Source organism: Petromyzon marinus, chromosome 33 (assembly GCF_048934315.1).
Source record: "Petromyzon marinus isolate PM22_M1 ecotype Great Lakes invasive population chromosome 33, UKy_Petmar_22M1.pri1.0, whole genome shotgun sequence".
Taxonomy (NCBI): Eukaryota; Metazoa; Chordata; class Hyperoartia; order Petromyzontiformes; family Petromyzontidae; genus Petromyzon; species Petromyzon marinus.
The window spans coordinates 2,562,042-2,580,282 of NC_133699.1; the positions used below are offsets into that span (position 1 = coordinate 2,562,042).

At 50.4% G+C, this 18,241-nt stretch overlaps 1 protein-coding gene across 1 annotated transcript in view; it reads left to right on the top strand.

Moving 5' to 3' along the window:
* Window positions 1-213: 213 nt before the first annotated feature.
* The window catches only part of LOC116948248 (uncharacterized), a 35,477-nt gene continuing 17,449 nt past the window's right edge, over window positions 214-18,241 (top strand). Inside the window, exons 1-2 of the mRNA XM_076071446.1 lie at window positions 214-1,340; window positions 9,638-9,896. Of these exons, the coding sequence (XP_075927561.1) occupies window positions 1,017-1,340; window positions 9,638-9,896 (583 nt within the window). The 5' untranslated portion in view covers window positions 214-1,016. The remainder of the gene's footprint in view (window positions 1,341-9,637; window positions 9,897-18,241) is intronic.

Genomic DNA, 18,241 nt, shown 5'->3' on the forward strand with positions numbered 1-18,241 from the left:
CACAGAGACACAGAGACTCACGCGTACACAGAGACACAGAGACTCACGCGCACACAGAGACACAGAGACGCACGCATGTACAGAGACACAGAGACTCACGCGTACACAGAGACACAGAGACTCACGCGTACACAGAGACTCACGCGTGTACAGAGACACAGAGACTCACGCGTGCACAGAGACACAGAGACGCACGCGTGCACAGAGACACAGAGACGCACGCGTGCATGCGGTGGGGGTGTCTTGATGGAGCGGGTGGAGGTGGTAGTGTAGCGGCGCTGCGCTACGAACCCAGCGACCCGGGTTCGATTCCCGCTCACGGTCAAAGCCAGTGACGATTATCTGAACCGGTCGTGGACCTCTCCTAGGTCAATTCAGCCTCAAATTAGTACCTGATGCTGTGCTTAAGTATCGTCACTGGGGAGACAAAGGCGGACGCGTGAGGCGCTGGCTATCCACCCCCTCGTCTGCCATGCCGGCCTTCATGGGTGCTCACATACAGCGCTTGCCCCAAAAGTCTGTCTAGGCTATACGGGGAATCTTTGTCTTTGATGAATTGAGGAGGGAGAAGGGAGGAGGAGGAGGCGGGGGATGAATGGTCAGCGCTCGCTGCTCGCCTCTTGCGCTCCACAAGCGGCGCAGTCGCGCTCAGACCATCACGGAGGAGGAGGCGCATTCCGTGAGCGCGTCTCGCGTTATTCAGCACCATCACCATCAGCAAGCATCAGCCGGCCAGCCGACGTTGTGTTCAGAGATCGGCTGTTGAACACAATGTAGCCCGGACGAATACAACAGTGTCTTCTCAACACAATAATAACAACTCTATGTTGTGTTGAATTGTCGACGGCTCCCTCCTCCGTATTACAGCGACAGCGAGAGAGGGGGAATACGTCGGATGGGGCAAACCGAATGCGGATAGGCTCGGCAATCGAGATATAAGCCTACAACAAATAAGACAGAGTGGGTCACGACACAATCACGCATCTCGCGTGCGGCGGGGCCATCGCAAGCCAGCCATGTCGGTGGGCGTGGAGGTGTCGCGCGAGAGGGTCGACGGACCACCCCAAGACGGGGCCGCGCCTCTGTCACTGCCGCTGTCCGCTGCCGGAGCTGCCCCGCGACTCACCGCCATCCGACTGGAGTCTGCGCTCGCCGGAATCCGTCACCTCGAGAGTCTCAAGCGGCGCCAGGGGGCGCTGGTTCGTGCTGCCCTGCACGGTCCCTTCGCTGGGGAAGGGCACGGCCAGGGGCAAGTCCAGGGGCAGGGCCGTCCAGACTCGCCCCCGTCCCCCCTGGGAGGACGCGTCTGGCTGTACGCGCTGCTCGTGGGACCGCACCTGGTGAGTTATCACCGAGCACTGAATTGTGATTTTAGTGTCGGTGATGATGATGTCGATGATGTCGCGGGGGAGCGGTGGCGCAGCGGTTAGCACTGCGTTGCGAACCTGTGCCACCTGAGTAGAGATTCGCGAACACGGCCAACTCACGCCGGTGGCGGGCGATGTCAGAGACGGTGCTCGGCTTCGCCTTCAGCAGCCCGCGATGACCGGCGTGGTGATGTACGGCCTAAATAACGCTCGTGACTGGCAGCGGCGTGGAGGGGCATTCGTTCAACAGTGGAGTGACAAAAGGCTGCGCACTCTACGTAACTAAATGCTGCTTGCTCCTTATTTAAAACCGCACTGCGTCTCGAGGCTGCTCCTTAGGAGGGTCCTGCGCTTTGACGTTTGGCCAATTTCCTCCGATGAGAGTTGGCGATGTCGGAGGAAACCGGAGTGCCCGGAGTAACCCCACCGCGCACCGAGGGGATGCCACTCAAAGCTCCGCACAGATGGATTGCGACCAAATTTGCTGTGCTCTCATTTTCCTGGCCGAGCACTACTGGGTTTGGAAGTTTCACAGATCTCTCTGTCGATCCACCAACCCTTGCCTCAAAAGTGCCGGATTGCGAACTCACACGATGGGTGATATCATAGATGTGTGTGTGTGTGCGTGCTGTGTGTTTGTGGCTTTAACTTCCCGCATGGTCAGCCATTTCTCAATGCACTGCTGGACAAGGACCTCCCTGCGCCGTTCGGGTCGTGCGGGTGGTTTGACCATACTTCACCGCGCTGGTACCGCGTGCCTTGGTGAAGGCGGGGAGCGTGGACGGGGGGGGGGGGGGACACGGGCTATGTTGTGGGCAGTAGAGGGCATGGCGGTAAGATTCATTGTTGCACTATAGTGTGCATCGTTGTACTGCACTTCTATGCGACGGGTACATCCCGTGTGATATGAACACAACTCGCTCGGTGTTCATTGTATAGCCCTGAGCCAGTCAATGCGCTGGTGGAAATGTCACGTTCCTATGTCATGCCCAACCAAGGGGCACGGGCCTGCTTCTGTTGTCTTCCCACAGTTTGGTACCCGGTTTACCGACCACCTGTGTAGATTGGGTGAAGGCGTCGAAATGTCATTTGTTTGTTAGTGTTTTTGCGTCTCCCAACTAATTGACATGTGTGTGGTCACGTGGGCTCTGCGTCACTGACCTCCTCCCTCCCGACAAGCGAGGAGTTGTCTACTCTCACAACAATGCTCGCCTTTAAAGTATTAAAAAAAAGCCATCTCCCTTCTTACGCCAGCACGGCTAATCGGCAATCCTGAGAAAGGAGCGGGCGGATGCACGAGGGTGTACCGCCAGTGCTTTGAGTTCATCCGGAACAGTCCGAAAAAGCCGTTCCCGAATTGAAGGACACGACGTCCACCTCGCCTCGTGATGTCCTCACAATGCTGCTGCGGTGGCATGTGCGGTGCATGCTCATGGCATGACAGCAACACAGGGTACAATCATGTAGGATGTATCATCGATGACCGTTGCACCTTTCACTCTAGTGGTAGTGCCTTATGCCGCTAATGTATGCACCTTGCACTTCTTTTCGCACCGTACGTAGGCAACCGTGATGATCGGAGGTGCGGGATAACCCGTGCCCCAAGCCGGCCTAGCAGCAGCAGCAGCCTTTGGGAACATACCGAGTGATATTTGAATCCGTGGTTAACTGTGTCGCATGCGTTACACACGCGAGGAGAGTTCTGTAGGTTGTGCAAGTCGCTGAGTCACGCTGGAACTAGTGTAGGGCTCCATCAGCAGAGAGACGGGGTGGAAACCTCGTGTGTTGCGGTGGTCGAACTTATTCCAGATATTTAGGCGAGAAAGGCACAATTCAGAGGCGCAGAGAGCACTCGGTTAGTATTTCCCACGTCGTCTTTCAGACGAACGCGGCTTGCCTTTGCTCGTGTTGAGTAAAGGTCCCCTCCATCGATTACAGGAGCCGTGCCCGCCTAACGCCATTCCATTGCAGTCTTACAGCGCGGCTTGTATTTTATTGATTCTCTTTGCGCGAGAATTACAGATTGCATTATTTACTCAGCCGCGTGTCAGTCAATCCAGTCGACGAAGACCTCTCCCATCGCCGTGTAGATGATCATGTGTTGGTTGTTTGACCATACTTCACCACGCTCTGGTCTGTGTGGTCGGCGACGGGGGGCGGCCAGGTGAGACTGGTTTAGATATCACTCGCTCGCCACTTGACGTGCTAGCCGTGGCCGGGAGTTGAACTCATGGTGACCAGGATCATCGTGCAGTGCGCTAACCACCGTGACAGCGGCTCCACAGCCCACCGCAATATAAAATGCACGGTCACATTTGTACTGCCGAGCGGCAGTGTTAGTACGGAGCGTGAATCACGCCTTGCCTTCCACACGCAAGAGGGGACTCGTAACCCCAGACACACACACACAAAGAAGAGACGGACGCGTACATCAATCCGTTTAACGACGCCCTCTACTTTACGCATCACGAATTGTTTTTTTTTACACACGCGGGGAGCCGGTGCGGTACAATGGCTCAAATATTACATTTCCATCCCACCCCTGTCTTCCCACCACACAAGCAGCGAGGCGGACATCCTCTCTCAGCCATTAAAGAGAGGAGAGAGAGAGAGACGAGCGCGCCGTTGTGTTCATTGTTTATAGAATTGCGAGCTGTGTACAAACCCCAGCGGACAGCCCTTTGATGGCTGTGGAGCGTTTGATATTCCGCATCCGCGATGCGAGCAATGCAAATGCTGCAATACCGGCTCTCAATAAACCACAGTGTATCCGTTTGTGCTATCGTATGCCCCGTCTCGCGTATTCCTGTAAGGTTTTTTTTTATGACCGCAGAAGTATCTACGTCGAGTAATGAAGGGAGTTGGGTGGAACAGTGGCGCAGTGGTTAGCGCACTGTGCTATGAACCCGGCGTATGTGACTTCGAATCCTATTCATGGCTAAAATCAACGGTGAGTGATATCTGAACCCGGTCCTCAGGCTGCCCTTCGCCGACTTTCAATAACCAGTGTGGTGAAGTATGGTCAATCAACCCCAATGATCGACATATTCTGGGGAGCCCTTCTTGCAGCATTGTATTGACAAAAGTCTGTAAAAAAATTAACGAAAGGGATGGAACGTGTCCGATTGGGACGTCCACCGTTGAGATGGAGCACTCAAAATCAATCGGTGTTCAGCTGAGACGTGACCTCCATCCAGCAGTGGATTGACCATGGCCGATGATGATAATGCTGATGGAGCGAGGACAGCATGCAGGCGATTATTCGTTGCATTTCGTAGTAACGTGCCGTTTTCTAGTTCAGGAAAAAGAGGCTGCGTCCTGGATGCTGTTCTGAGCTTGAAAAAAAACACATCTCAATGCAATGCAAGGCTTGAATTAAAGGGCTCAGCCTAACCCTTTTTGCAGACACTGTGTACGCGTTCGCAGGCTCTGAATAGCACGCTGCAACAACCACAGGATTCATTCTTTTTCGATGAATCATTTTTTTCTTCCGTTTGTGCTCAGCCAAGCTTGAACATTTATCCACACACAGCCCCGATTCCGTTGCAGCGACTGTTGTTTAAACGCAGCGCTTTCCATAAATGGTTTCACTAAAAAATACAAAACTCTCACGGCTTCATGATGAAAACAAAAAAATGCCAGCGAAACGCCGGCGATGTCGCACGAGCCGTCCAAGCAAAGGCACGGCACACGGGCGCCTGATTGTGACGGCCGGATCGCATTGATCGCCTTGTGGCGACACCTTCATCATTTGTCAAGTCGGAGGCAATATAGGCCGCACTGCAACACATGGGGCCACACTGCAGCGCGCTCCAGGAGCCACGCTTTTTTGCACACAATGATGTATTCATGCAGTAGTGGGGGTGTTTTTTTTTTACATGGGGGGGGGGCGGGAGCGGGAGCGGTGGCGCAGCGGTTAGCGCAGTGAACTATGATTGCCGCGAGCGACATCTGACACAGTTCCCGGGCTCCCCCTCCCCAACCCACCAACCCACCCCCTCCGTGCTCCCCACTTTCACCAACTTGTTCTGACAAGGGCGATGAAGTATGGACAAACAGCCCCCCCCCCGCACTCCCCATTACCGACACGCAGTGGAGATGCTTTAATTCAGCAGTGGATTTACAAACGGCTGGAAAGTATTGTTGATTGAAGGGCGGTGCAGAAATATCCGAAAAATATACTGCCGTGTATCCATACGGAAAAATGAAGAGCAAGTGCTGCCGGGAAGCACCTATACATACACATGACCTTATTTTTAAGTAAATGAATACTCCCATTGACGACCAAGTTGAGCAGCAAATAATTAATTTTCACCGAAACTGGCTAAAGATAATATTTAACTTACAGTATTCGGATGAATCATAATAAGACAAGACTGGCCAAACAGATATTTAGATAGTATACCCTTCCAAAGACACAGGCTGCTACAGAAATGCTATCAGCGGACACATATGAAGGCTAGCACATATAAATACAAAGATCCCCCGTATAGCCCGAACAGACTGTTGGGGCAAGTGGTGTTAGCGAGCACCAATGAAGGCCGACACGGCACACGAGGGGGTGGGTGGCTAGCACAACGCCCACGTACGCACACCACACCAGTACGCGTATCATTTTTCATTGTTGTCACCAAGACAATGGGTGGAAGCAATCCGGCGAGGTGAGAACAAAGCCCCGGGTGAGACGTTGGGTGGCTCGTGAAGGCAATAGTCACTGGGTCCTGCATGAAGCTGTCTTCTTGCTGCAGGCACAAGTCCGCTGGTTGGGAGCCGTGGGCTTTCATCTCCATCCTCCTGGGAAGAGCTATATTTACTCCGCCGTGGACTTACCCGCGGAAGCGGCGGCACAGATAAACCATAATCTCCCAAAGCAAGGCATTCTCAAGCCCCGTAGGGGGGTAGGGAGGGGTGTCTCTTGGTGCGTCTCTTCCCCCGCTCCGTGCTCACAACGGTGGGGCGGCGCTGACGAAGTGCAGAGGCGCACACCCACCCACCCACCCACACACCCACCCACCCACCCACACACCCACCCACCCACCCACACACCCACCCACCCACACACCCACCCACCCACACACCCACCCACACACCCACCCACCCACACACCCACCCACACACCCACCCCCCCATCCACACACCCACCCACACACCCACCCACACACCCACCCACACACCCACCCACCCACACACCCACCCACCCACACACCCACCGACCCACACACCCACCCACACACCCACCCACACACCCACCCACCCACACACCCACCCACACACCCACCCACCCACACACCCACCCACCCACCCACACACCCACCCCCCCATCCACACACCCACCCACACACCCACCCCCCCATCCACACACCCACCCACCCACACACCCACCCACCCACACACCCACCCCCCCCATCCACACACCCACCCACCCAAATATTTCAGAGCTGTCAAATCGTTGCCACTTCAATGTAAAGTCAAGCGGCGCTGCAGCGGTTAGCGCGCTGAGCCGTGAACGAGACGAGCCGAGTTCGATTGTCAGATGCGGTTTTGATTCCCAGACGTGGTTAAGAACATTGGCAAATTATATCGATAATAAACAATTTGGTGCTACAGCCCACTCCTCTACCCTTTTTGACGAACCCAGTGTGGTGAAGTATGGTTAAAAAACAACAACAATAACAACAACCCATTACCAATGCGGCACGGGGATGAATTTCACCCATCGGTAGATAGAGATTGGGTGGAAAGAATAAATTTTATTTCACAAAGTCACACATTTTGGAAAGCAAAATTTATTGCATGTAAAATAGAATACAAAAAATCATGGTATAATATTTAATGTATATCAAATAAAATTGACATCAATTGTTAGTTGCGATTAATTTATAATTTTACGCTCATGACATACATACATACATCATCTGTCACTTCCGTCAGCTCATTAGCGAGGAAGGAGCCGAAATAATTTTTTGTATTTTAATGAGGGTCCATCTGGTTGTCACACCTGATGATGATTGCTTGTGTTGCAATCGAAACGTCGTGATTTATTTATTTCTATTATTTTATATATTTTTTTTCACCTACGTGACTTTACCGGAAGAACCAAACAGTATGGATCCTTGCAGTCACGAAAACTTCAAATCTAGAATGGTCCTCCTGTGTTTCCCTCTACAAATAGAAACACGCGTTTAGAGTATTGGGCTGCTATACATTTTCCACGTGATGATAAGCCAACTTCGTTGAGCTATCATTTATGGCCAGGTCGCTTCTGAAAAATAATTATGTAGCTCAGTTGGTATTACAGGGTGACATCGTTTTTTTTGTTAACTTCATTCGCAGTTGTCTATATTCATGCAATGCTTCTCTCAATCTCAATGTCCGTTTCTTCTCTACAACTTTTTCCACTGCACATGTCCAGCTGGTTTTGTTTTTAATCTCTTCCCCGACTATGATATATACAACAGCCATCCTAAAATATCTGGGAGGGGAAGGGGAGGGGCAGCTCTGGTCTTGAGTGAGAGACTGACCAAGGGCCGGGCTCTTTGTGAGTAGGATGAGTAATCGGCACAACTCAAATAGGAATTGGATTGATTGAGCATCTACATGTGAGCGCATCCCAAGTCGCTCGTGAGTGAGGGATTACCAACATATAGCTGGCCCTCTGTATATATTCCAGACAATGTTAGGAAGCCACTGGAGCTATGAACTTTAAATCTAGATTGAAAACTCATTTCTTTGGAACTGCTTTCGGTTATAGTTTGCTGTCCTTCCCCCGCACGTCTCATTAGCACGGTTGGCTACGTACGGTCTGAAGTACGTTCAACATACAAGGGTAGCTTGAGAAACATTGTTACTCTAATTTAAGCAAATGCTACCGAGATGCATTGTATGGTAATGATACATTTCAAATCAAGGCCACACCAAGCCAAGCCACCGTCATTCTTCAGTCTTGCGAATCAATAATCTATTTACTGTATCTCCTACGTAAAAACGATGTATCTCTATCATCTTATTTATCTCCTACATTATTTCATTGCTTCATCTCCACGGTGGTCGCCCTCTTGTGTGGACGTCACACCATAACTAGTTAGGGCGCCACGGTAGTGAGATGGTAACTACCTCGCCTGGTATGCAGAAGGACGTGGCTTCAAACCCGACCCTGACGCCTGCTGTATACTTGGAGTTTGCATGTCTCTCTCTCTCCCCGTGGTCGCGTGGATTTTTCTCTGGAACCTCCGGTTTTTTCCTCCACATTTAGAATCAACATCACGTGTTTAGAGTATTTGGCCGCAATACATTTCCACGTGATAAGCCACTCCGTTGAGCTATCATTTGTGGCCAGATCGCTTCTAAAAAAAAGAGCTATATAATTCAGTGAGCCGACCTGGTAAAATAAAAAACCTGTTTTCGTTTATTAGTTTTGACAACCGGCCGCTGTGTCCTCTCGTGACTCACCTCTTTCCATTCCGCAGGCCTTCGTCAATCCACTGCTGGATGAAGGCCTCCCAAAGTCGCGTCGATCATCGGGAATGTTTGAACATGCTTCACCGTGCTGTGTTTACGTGTCAGGGTTCTCCTCTAGATCGTTAATCGTTTAGTTCCCCGTGCCAATCCTCGTTCACAATTTACGCGCTGATCGTGGGGTTAATGGGACTGTAATTATCCAATCGGGGTTTGTTTCCTTTTTTGAATAGAGGAAGGAAGCGAGGCGTCATTCCGACATTGAAATATTTCCATTCCGTGTAAAGATCCAACAGCTGGCCCCACTTCTTTGATGGTGTCCCAGGTTATTTCCTTTGATCTTGGAGCGTTCTCCATTTTTCATGCTGTGAAAGGCAGTGGCTTCGAGTGTGACACCCAGAACCTCCTAATATCATTAATTTACTGGTATGTGTGCATGATTTGTTTTCATGTCGAGCGGTCCGTGTTACCGCCCTCCACTACTTTAATCTCCATCACGACCGCTTCAATTGACACTTTCCACACCGATCTTAGCCACGGTCAGGACTCAAACCCAGGCTCGGCACGTGTTTAAAGTTGAAAAGTGCACGTGTTTTCACTCTGTGCTGCTCATGCACGTTTGCATGCATGAGTGGATGGCTGGACGTGTGGCGCTGTACGCGTGCGATGCGTGCAGTGCCACCCCTTCCCAGATGCTCGCTCGCAGCACTTTCCCCACTCCTGACGGTCTTCGTGGACTACACTGGGGGGGAGGAGGAGTGGAGACCTTTGCCCGTATTGAATTATCTTTGTATCTTCGTGACGCGCGGCTGCAGGCGAGGCAGCACGACGCCGCGTGCAGCACGCCGGGCTCCGTGCAGCTGCTGGAGCAGCGCTTCTGCGAGCTCGGCCTTCGGGGGGAGGGCGGCCCCCTCGCCGCCGGCTCGGCGACCCCCCCAGCTCATCCGGGTGGTGGCGGCGGCGGCGGCGGCGGCGACACGGACGGCGGGGAAAGCCCCACGGGGAGCGGAGGGCCAGCCAAGATCTCGAGCCCCGATGGGGTCTCGGCGGAAAGTGACAGCAGAGCGAGCTCCGGTACGTGGGGTGAGGGGGGGGAGGCGGCGGTACGGGGGAGGGGTATGCAGGAGGGGTACGCGGGGGGGTGGGGGTGGGGGGGAGGGGTATGCGGAGCGGGGGGGGGGTACGTTGGGGGGGGGGGTCCCTGTCGCGCAGAGAGCGCGCGCGCTGTGAGGACGCGTGGACGTCTCGCGAGCGAGCGCGCATCTAATGCCGGTTGACGTGCACGAATGTCGCCGTGACTTCGGGTTGGTCATTCCGCGTGCGCGTCCCGGTGTGACCTCGCGTGTGCGTCCCGCGCGATGTCTCGGCGTGTTTCTGCCTGGCCTGGGCGCTCGCCACCTCGAGTCGATTTCAAAAGCGTTCGGAGAATAACGCGCGGTGACAACCCGAAATGGCATTGGAGAGAAAACGCCAACAACCGACCCAGTAAGAACATTGAGATCTATGCATTTAAACCAATGTGGATATTGTTATGGCACTGTTTGTGAGAATGATACGGATGTGTATAATGGTTTGCTACCTTACAGCACCGTAAGAGATGGCAACAGCTTGTAGATGTTTTCATGCAATAGTGGATTGATCATGGCTGATGATCATGATAATGATGATAGTGTCGAATTTTGTTTGTTTCAATTTTGTAAAGTGTCCTGAGATGCGATTGCATGCTATATGGATTCCAGTTGTTGCTGTCATGTTTGCCGATGGTGGCGAGATGTGAACCACCTCGCCTGGTATACATGAAGTCACGGGTTCCATCCCGACCTTGACGCCGTATATTTGGAGTTTGCATGTCTCTCTCGCTGTGGTCGTGTGGATTTTACTCTGGGTCCTTCGGGTTTTCCCCTCACATTTAGAACCAAAGTGTGTTTAGAGCATTTGACTGTGATAAATTTTCACGCGATAAACCACTTCGTTTGTCTATCATGTGTGGCCAGGTCGCTTCTTAAAAAGAGCTGTATAGGTCAGTGGGCCATACCTGGTAAAAAATAAAACGTAGTTTATTACATTTTTTGTTTAGCTTATTAAAATGTGGCTGCATTTCAAGGCGCTGGACAAATCGGGATAATCATGTTCATCCGGAGAGTTTTGTCGAACGGAGATACATATTGTTTTCATTGTCGGAAATGATGAACATAATTCTGTCGGCCCGAGGGGAAATGGAAGCGACCTTCGGGGAGCTGTGCGCATGCTTCGTAGAGACAGGGCAGTCAGTGGCAACAACAATAAAAAGAGCAAAATCCTTGAACCTGAATTTGTACAGAGAGAGAGGGGGTTTCAGTGGCGTGGACAGCCAGCAGAAGTTAATTCCAGACCGGTGAAGCATCAGCAGCTGCAGCAGAGAAATATCAACCTCCCACACAGCGATGGTTATAGCCTTGGCGGGGGCTGTGACAGAAAGTCTCCGTTGCTAGAGGAGAGAGTGCGCGGAGGGGAGTTGAGTTAGACGAGATGAGAGAGGTAGGCAGCGGTGGGTCCGTGGAGGATTTCTGAAATCGCTGTGGGTGACATCGCAGCTGCAGCGAGCTTTGGATTGGGAGCGCGGCCCCTTGTTTCACGTCTGCGAGTACGAAGTCTGGGAATCGGCAAAAAAAAAGTCTCATTTGCGGCATTGACAGAGAGTCGCGGAATTGAGGTCGTCTGTGTAATTCGTTGGTTCTTTAAGCTGCGTACGAGCGGGATTGCCTTGTTAACTCGTGAGCGAGGAGGTGCTAAACTCGTCATCGAATTTGCATGCAGATGGACACAAACGGCGAGAATCGTCGTCGTTGTTGTTCTTGTTCTTGTTGTTGTTCTTGTTGTTCTTGTTGTTGTTGTCGCTGTTGTTCTTCTTGTTGTTGTCGGTGTTGCTCTTGTTGTTGTTGTCGTTGTTCTTGTTGTTGTCGATGTTGTTCTTGTTGTTGTCGTTGTTGCTGTTCCTGTTGTTGTTCTTGTTGTTGTTGCTCCGTTTGATTGCTGCAAATTGCGAAGAGGTGCGCTGATGGGCGTTTCCACTCGAATCTGAAATATTTCAAGATATTGCAGAAAGTCTACGTGTACCTCATACTCGATGGTTAATATATTCATACGGTGTATATATGGGCAAGCGACGGGGAGTTTTCCGATTGTTGCATGGAAAATATATATATTAAAAAACGTGCATTAGTCTTATCGGATTAGCAAGCTGGAGCGTTCAGGGCTAATAACAATCTCCAATACACGGAGAATATTAATCACAGCCTCACGTATGTTCCACGTTATCGTTCTGAGAAAATAAGAGGAGAAAAGGAGGATACATGACCTTGGATTAACTAATATACATGCAAGGCATGCAAACGAAAGTGAGTTAACGTCCAATGTACAATGAATTGTACAATAGACCACACTCTACATTATGAATTGAGGTGTTTTGATTTGCCACGATATTAGAGTTGCGATTTGATTTAAGAATCAGTTATTTTGTTCACGTTTTTGTGCGTGTAATGAGCATTAGTGGCTGTAGGGACGATGTGAACCTATTACATAAACCGATATGGTAATAAACAATGACCACATTGGTTCCTAAGCACGCTATTCGATGCGTTACCCTGGACTTTCACGAATGAATAGATGCATTTTTAAACCCCCAATTTTGCTATTTAATTATGTATGAACGCCTTAGCATGTCTAATCAATATAAAAAAAAAGATTCGTGTATAATTCAAACCAATATAAGTTACAGCGTCCAGGGTCTCATATTTCGCCCATCGTCAAATCTTCCTGAATGTGATTGACATCGTCAGATCTCAAAAGCTTCGCGGGGTTGAGACTGGTTACCAGTTGGATGGGAATTTGTCCACGAAAACCGATTGCTGCATATTTGCATATGTTATGAGATAACAACACTGGCTTCACGAATCTATCTGTGCGGAGCTATGAGTGTTATCCCATGGGTATCCTTAGGGTCATTCGGTATCCTCCCTCACGCCGCACAATTAACATCGTTAAATGGAAAAAAGGTCCCAATGCAGTACTCCCCAGAAAAAAAAAGAGTCCTTGGGACACAATTAAGCTTTCGAGTGCAAAGAATGAACGTATTACTGCACGCATCATATTATTACGTGTGCTGGAGTAGTGATGGAGTCCTTCTGACGCTGAACTCAACCCACAGTGGCCAGCGTACTGAAGCATGACCAAGCAAACCTCCTCGACCGACACGCCATGGGGGAGGCCTACTCATCCACCAATGGATGTACGCATGGCTGCAGACTTATTTAATTGTTATTATTAACTCCTGCGCTCCCGCCGTACCGCGTTTCTCCAAATTCCACGTAACCGCAGGAGGCAGCTGCCAGCTTTATTGGGCAAGCGTTCGTGATGAAGGACACGGCTGTTTGTGGGTCACGGTCTGACCCCGGACCCTTCACGATGAGCAACGACGAGGACTCGATTCTGCGCCACGTTGAATCTCCCGAGACGTGATTTCCCAACGCCTCCGTGTACCTGACGTAAATGGGTGATCCGTACCTGATTGGACCAGATGTTTCGCCCCCTCCAGCTAAAGTGACCTTGAGAAGTGCAGTGAGAAGGGAGTGGTCTATGTGCCGTGATGAACACTTGGAAACGGGTGGCTGGAGTGGAAAGGGGTGACGTGCGTTTGGCAGAGCAATCGCGTGCGCAAACCACGGCTTTTGGACCGATGCTCTCGCTGCTGAATTAAAAATAGTTTGGGTTTTGTTGTGGTTGCCGCGGGCACTCGTGTATATATGTGTGTTTGTGTTTATTAATTGTGAATGCGGCTGCTTGCGTGTTCGTTATACATTGTGCCTGTTACAGAGGCGTGACTAATAGAAATCAGAATGGCTTCAGCACATTTTTTCTCACGTGAACAATAAATCAAATTCCAATTCATTTAGAACCAGGCCAGACGTTGGGGGTTGGAGCACCTCACTGCCCTGCGAAACCGGCGATCTGAGTTGGGTTCTCAGCTGCAGTCTACATCGGTGGTTGACATATAAACTGGTGCGAGGTCCGCCTCTCCCACACCGTTCACGAACCCGCCATTGACCAGGGCGGTGAAGTATGGTCAATCAACTTCCATGACTGACAGAGGGTAGAGAGGCCTTCATCCAGCAGTGGATTTAGAGACATCTGGAAATTAATATTTTGTTATTCTGAGATGAAACCTTATACAATGTGGTCTGTTCGCCTGTGACGCGGTAACTGCGTCCATGAAGAACACCACGTTATGGAATAATTTCATTATAATAACCATCGGTTCACTAATTTAATAAAAAACGTGAAAATTAGTGAAAAATGCATGTTAACGTGTTATTCGCTAAGCCACTTATTTAAATCAACAAAGCAGCACCCCGGCTTGTGTGAGGCTGTGCGTACAATCGCCTATTCCGACTCGCGCGATGTACTTCTGTTAACGAAATCGGGGTTCTATCCAATTCGCATTCGCGTTTAAAAAATAAAGGATGCGTTCCCTTCTACATTCATCGCGTTATGAAAACACGCGCTATAGCAGAAGTGACTGTGTCTGTGGCAAGTGTACATTTTATAACCACATTTTTTGTGTGTGTTTAAAGCTTCGTGGGGCCTCTAGCTGCACGTGTCCGAGTGTGAGCCAGTGCGCGTGTGGCCGCCCTTCATTAGGTGGTGCTCGCGAAGAGCAAGTGCCCGCGTGAACGTCTCTCATTGAGGCTACACGGGGGATCTTCGCCTTTGTGATGTGTTCATGGTGGGGGTGGGGGGGTGGCGCATTGGTTAACTGCGTTACGAATCCAGCCGCGGCCGACATTCGCGCGGATTATCTGAATCGGTCCTCCTCCACTATGTCACCGCATCGTCATGCGTGAGATTCCGTGTTTAATAAGCATCAGCACTGCGGAGGCGAATGTGAGCCGGCGTGGGGTTGGTCACGGCTCGCTGTTGCCGTGTCGCCCTCCTCACCACGTGTCCGCCCACGCCACTCGCCCCAACAGTCTATCGAACACTCACTGGTGGTCGACTTCGCGTGTTTTGTTTCTCACTTAGCGGCATCGGAGCACAATCGCCGGGAGGTGGTGACGCCGGCGCGTCACGCGAAGGTGCGGGTGACGTCATCACGCAGATGAAACTGCGTGACGTCACAGACACGCAGCAGCCAGCGAGCCAGCAAAAACGTGTTTCTTCATTTACAAATAATAGCGTGCTGCGTCTTGGCAAGTTGTGGCACCAATGATTGTTATCACATCGCACCACGATCCCTGGCGATCCCCGTTCAACACCCACGGCAATTGGAATCTCAAGACCCGTTGAGGGACGCTCGTGAAGATGCCCTCGGAGTCCATTCAGTCCAGTTCCGGATTGTCCCAGTAGCACAAGTAGCTACACACAGCTACTACACGTGTAGCAGCTACTACACGTGTAGCAGCTACTACACGCGTAGCAGCTACTACACGCGTAGGGCCCCGCACTTTCAAGGGCCCCGCGCTAAATGCTTTCAAGCTATCAATTCCGGTATCAGTGATTCTACACTTGCTCTATTACTATAGGACTATACCGCCTTCAACTTTTATGAACGACTGGGTGTTTAAGGTTAGCGATTTGTCGTATTAACTGGCTGTATAGCAAATGAAACAATACAATTACTTTACTATGCAAGTTACAAAATTTGTGTTTTAATATTTACGTGTTTTTTAATATTTAGGGTCCCTTTATAACATATGCTACAGGCCCCGCACTAGCTTAATTCGGCACTGATTCAGTCTCGATGGGAAAAGCAATGCGTGCGTGCCATGGGTAAATGTGTGCGTGAGAAAGTGTGTGTGTGTGGTGGATGTGTTTCAGCATTTAATTCCAGCTGTGCCAACTCGACACCCCGCGGCACGCTCGTCACGTAACCCAAACAAACACAGACCGCCACGGACTTTGCATTTTGACCCCTGACCCATATCCACAGTCAACACTTTATTCCGCGCAAGGGATTTGGGCCCAGGCAACAACGAAAAAGTCCCCGGCAAAGCGCCGAAAACTTTTGAGTGAAACCCCGGCCCGGGTCGGGAGCAGGCGGCGATCAGTTATTGTACCTTGCGTGAAGACACGGGTTTGGGCGTTTGCGATCAATGCATTTCGTAATAATTCAAAGGGTGGTTGTTTTTTTTCATCTTTCCATGGCTCGTCAAGGGATGAGACCCTTACGGTTTGTGAGAAAGTTTCATGAAAGTGACCCGCGAGCACACACACACAACAGCAAAGACAAAGATCCCCCGTGTAGCATAAACAGACTGTCGGAGCAAGTGCTGTTAGCGAGCACCTATAAAGGCTGACACGACATACGAGGGGGTGGGTGGCCAGCACCACGCCCGGCCGCCTTTGTCTCCCCAGTGGCAAAGTTTACACACCGCACTTGGTTTTAATTTGAGGCTGCGTCGACCTAGGAGACGCCCAAGACCGGTTCAGATAATCGTAACTGGTGTTGGCCGTGAACTGGAATTGAACTCGGTGTCGCCAGATTTGTTGCGCAGCGTACTAACCGCTACACTACCGCTCCCCACACACATGCGGTCACCACCTACTTAAGGGAGTGACTTGTGGCCATTCATTGAATGGAGTAGTCGGGAGGGTGGCAAGGTAAGGGCTAACTCTGCATTCACCTGATCTTGTCGTCACGTGGAATCAGGCATCTGCAAAGCATGGCAATGAACAACGGCTAAAGAACTGGCTTAGAGGACTCATGATCAAGACTGGTTTTGAGGTGGTTGAATGGCTTGTGAGTCAGATCACTAAACTGATACTGCTGTGTGCCTGGGTTCAATTACAGGTCTCTGCGTCCGAATCCAGGTTCTATTTGCCCGTGTTTTCACTGCTTTTTGTGTTTAGTTTGTTGTCCTTCACCCGCACCGCCGATGAGCACGGTTGGCTACGTACGGTGCGAAAGAAGTTCAAAATGATACGTAAATCAAGTTTTCACTGAGTAGCCAGTTGTATCAACAAAACAAACCCATCAAATACAATTCGGTCATTCCCTTAATGTGGTGTACTGCAGCTCTGTGAATTCAACATCTTGGTTTGATTGCGATACGACAAACAGTCTTTGCAGCGCATGTCAAACATGCGTCCTTAGTTGTGAGTGTACGTCAATGAAGCGACATCAGGAGAAGGTCTGCGACATGACCGTCCATGGGTTTTTCACCGACACTCCGGTTGAAGTTTCTTCATCTCACGGTGAAGCCTCTCGAGATGCCCTCTCTCGGGGCTCTCTAGTGGGCATGAAGGAGGCCTGCTCCTCCACGCTGGCTCGATGTGCAGTTCCTTCCGCCAGCGCTCGTTACGGCGCCATGGAGGAGGGAGGTTAACTACCTCGCCCCGAATGCAGGAGGTCGTGGGTTCGATCCCGAACCTGACGCCTGTGTATTATACATATATTTTTTTAGGAGTTTGCACGTTCTCCCCGTGGTCGTGTGGTTTTTCCTCGGGGTCCTCCGGGTTTTCCCTCCACATTTAGTAGAATCTATAAATTCCCACATGATGAGCTATCATTTGTGCCCAAGTCGCTTCTGAACAAAAAGCTGTGTAGTTCAGCGGGCCCCACCTGGTTAAATAAAATAAATAGTTAAAATAATTAAATAAATTGCTGGGCTGCACCTGTACAGTTAACCTGTTATTTACTTACAAATCATTTACATACAAATTTCGCTGTATAAATTTAACAAAGGAGCAGGCTTAACAAGACAAGCTGTACACATGTGTGTGCCCGTATGATTATGGTCACATTTTGCCAGGGGAATTTTCTTTTCCAATACCGGGTATTTTTAGTCACAGGTGCACTTGATTAAAATTAATTATTCCCCCTGCTGAAACCCCATATGCCCTAATCCACAGATCAGTGTAATGGCCCAGTTACCGTGACCATGCACTTGAGCAAAATCAGATTTCATGCTGTCCGCGAGAGTGGCTGACAATCACTGGGCACTCTCGCACTTATAGAAATCAACGGCATTGAATATACTGCAACAATACCGGGTTGTGTTGTACATGTGTACATGTGTAGCCCTTTTGTCCATCCACTGCTGGATTAGGCCCCTACACGCATTGCAGGTCATGGGGGGGGGGGGGGTTATTTGACTAAACCGTGGTTAGTGGAGATTGGTTTATGGTGGGTAACATAGACGTGATATCATAGTACAATACAACAATGGATTTTACTGCACTGGTGGTCGCCCATCCAAGCACTTGCCAGGCTCCCAACAGCTTAGCTTCCAAAATATGACATGATCGGGCGCATTAGGGAAGATTTGGTCGTAGGTAACTTTACAAGTTTTAAAATATCGGTTTCCTGAAAAAAGTTAACTTTCAATAATGGCAGCGGGAGGTAAACGAGGTTGCGGACCTTTATTCTCACATTACGCGTGGGA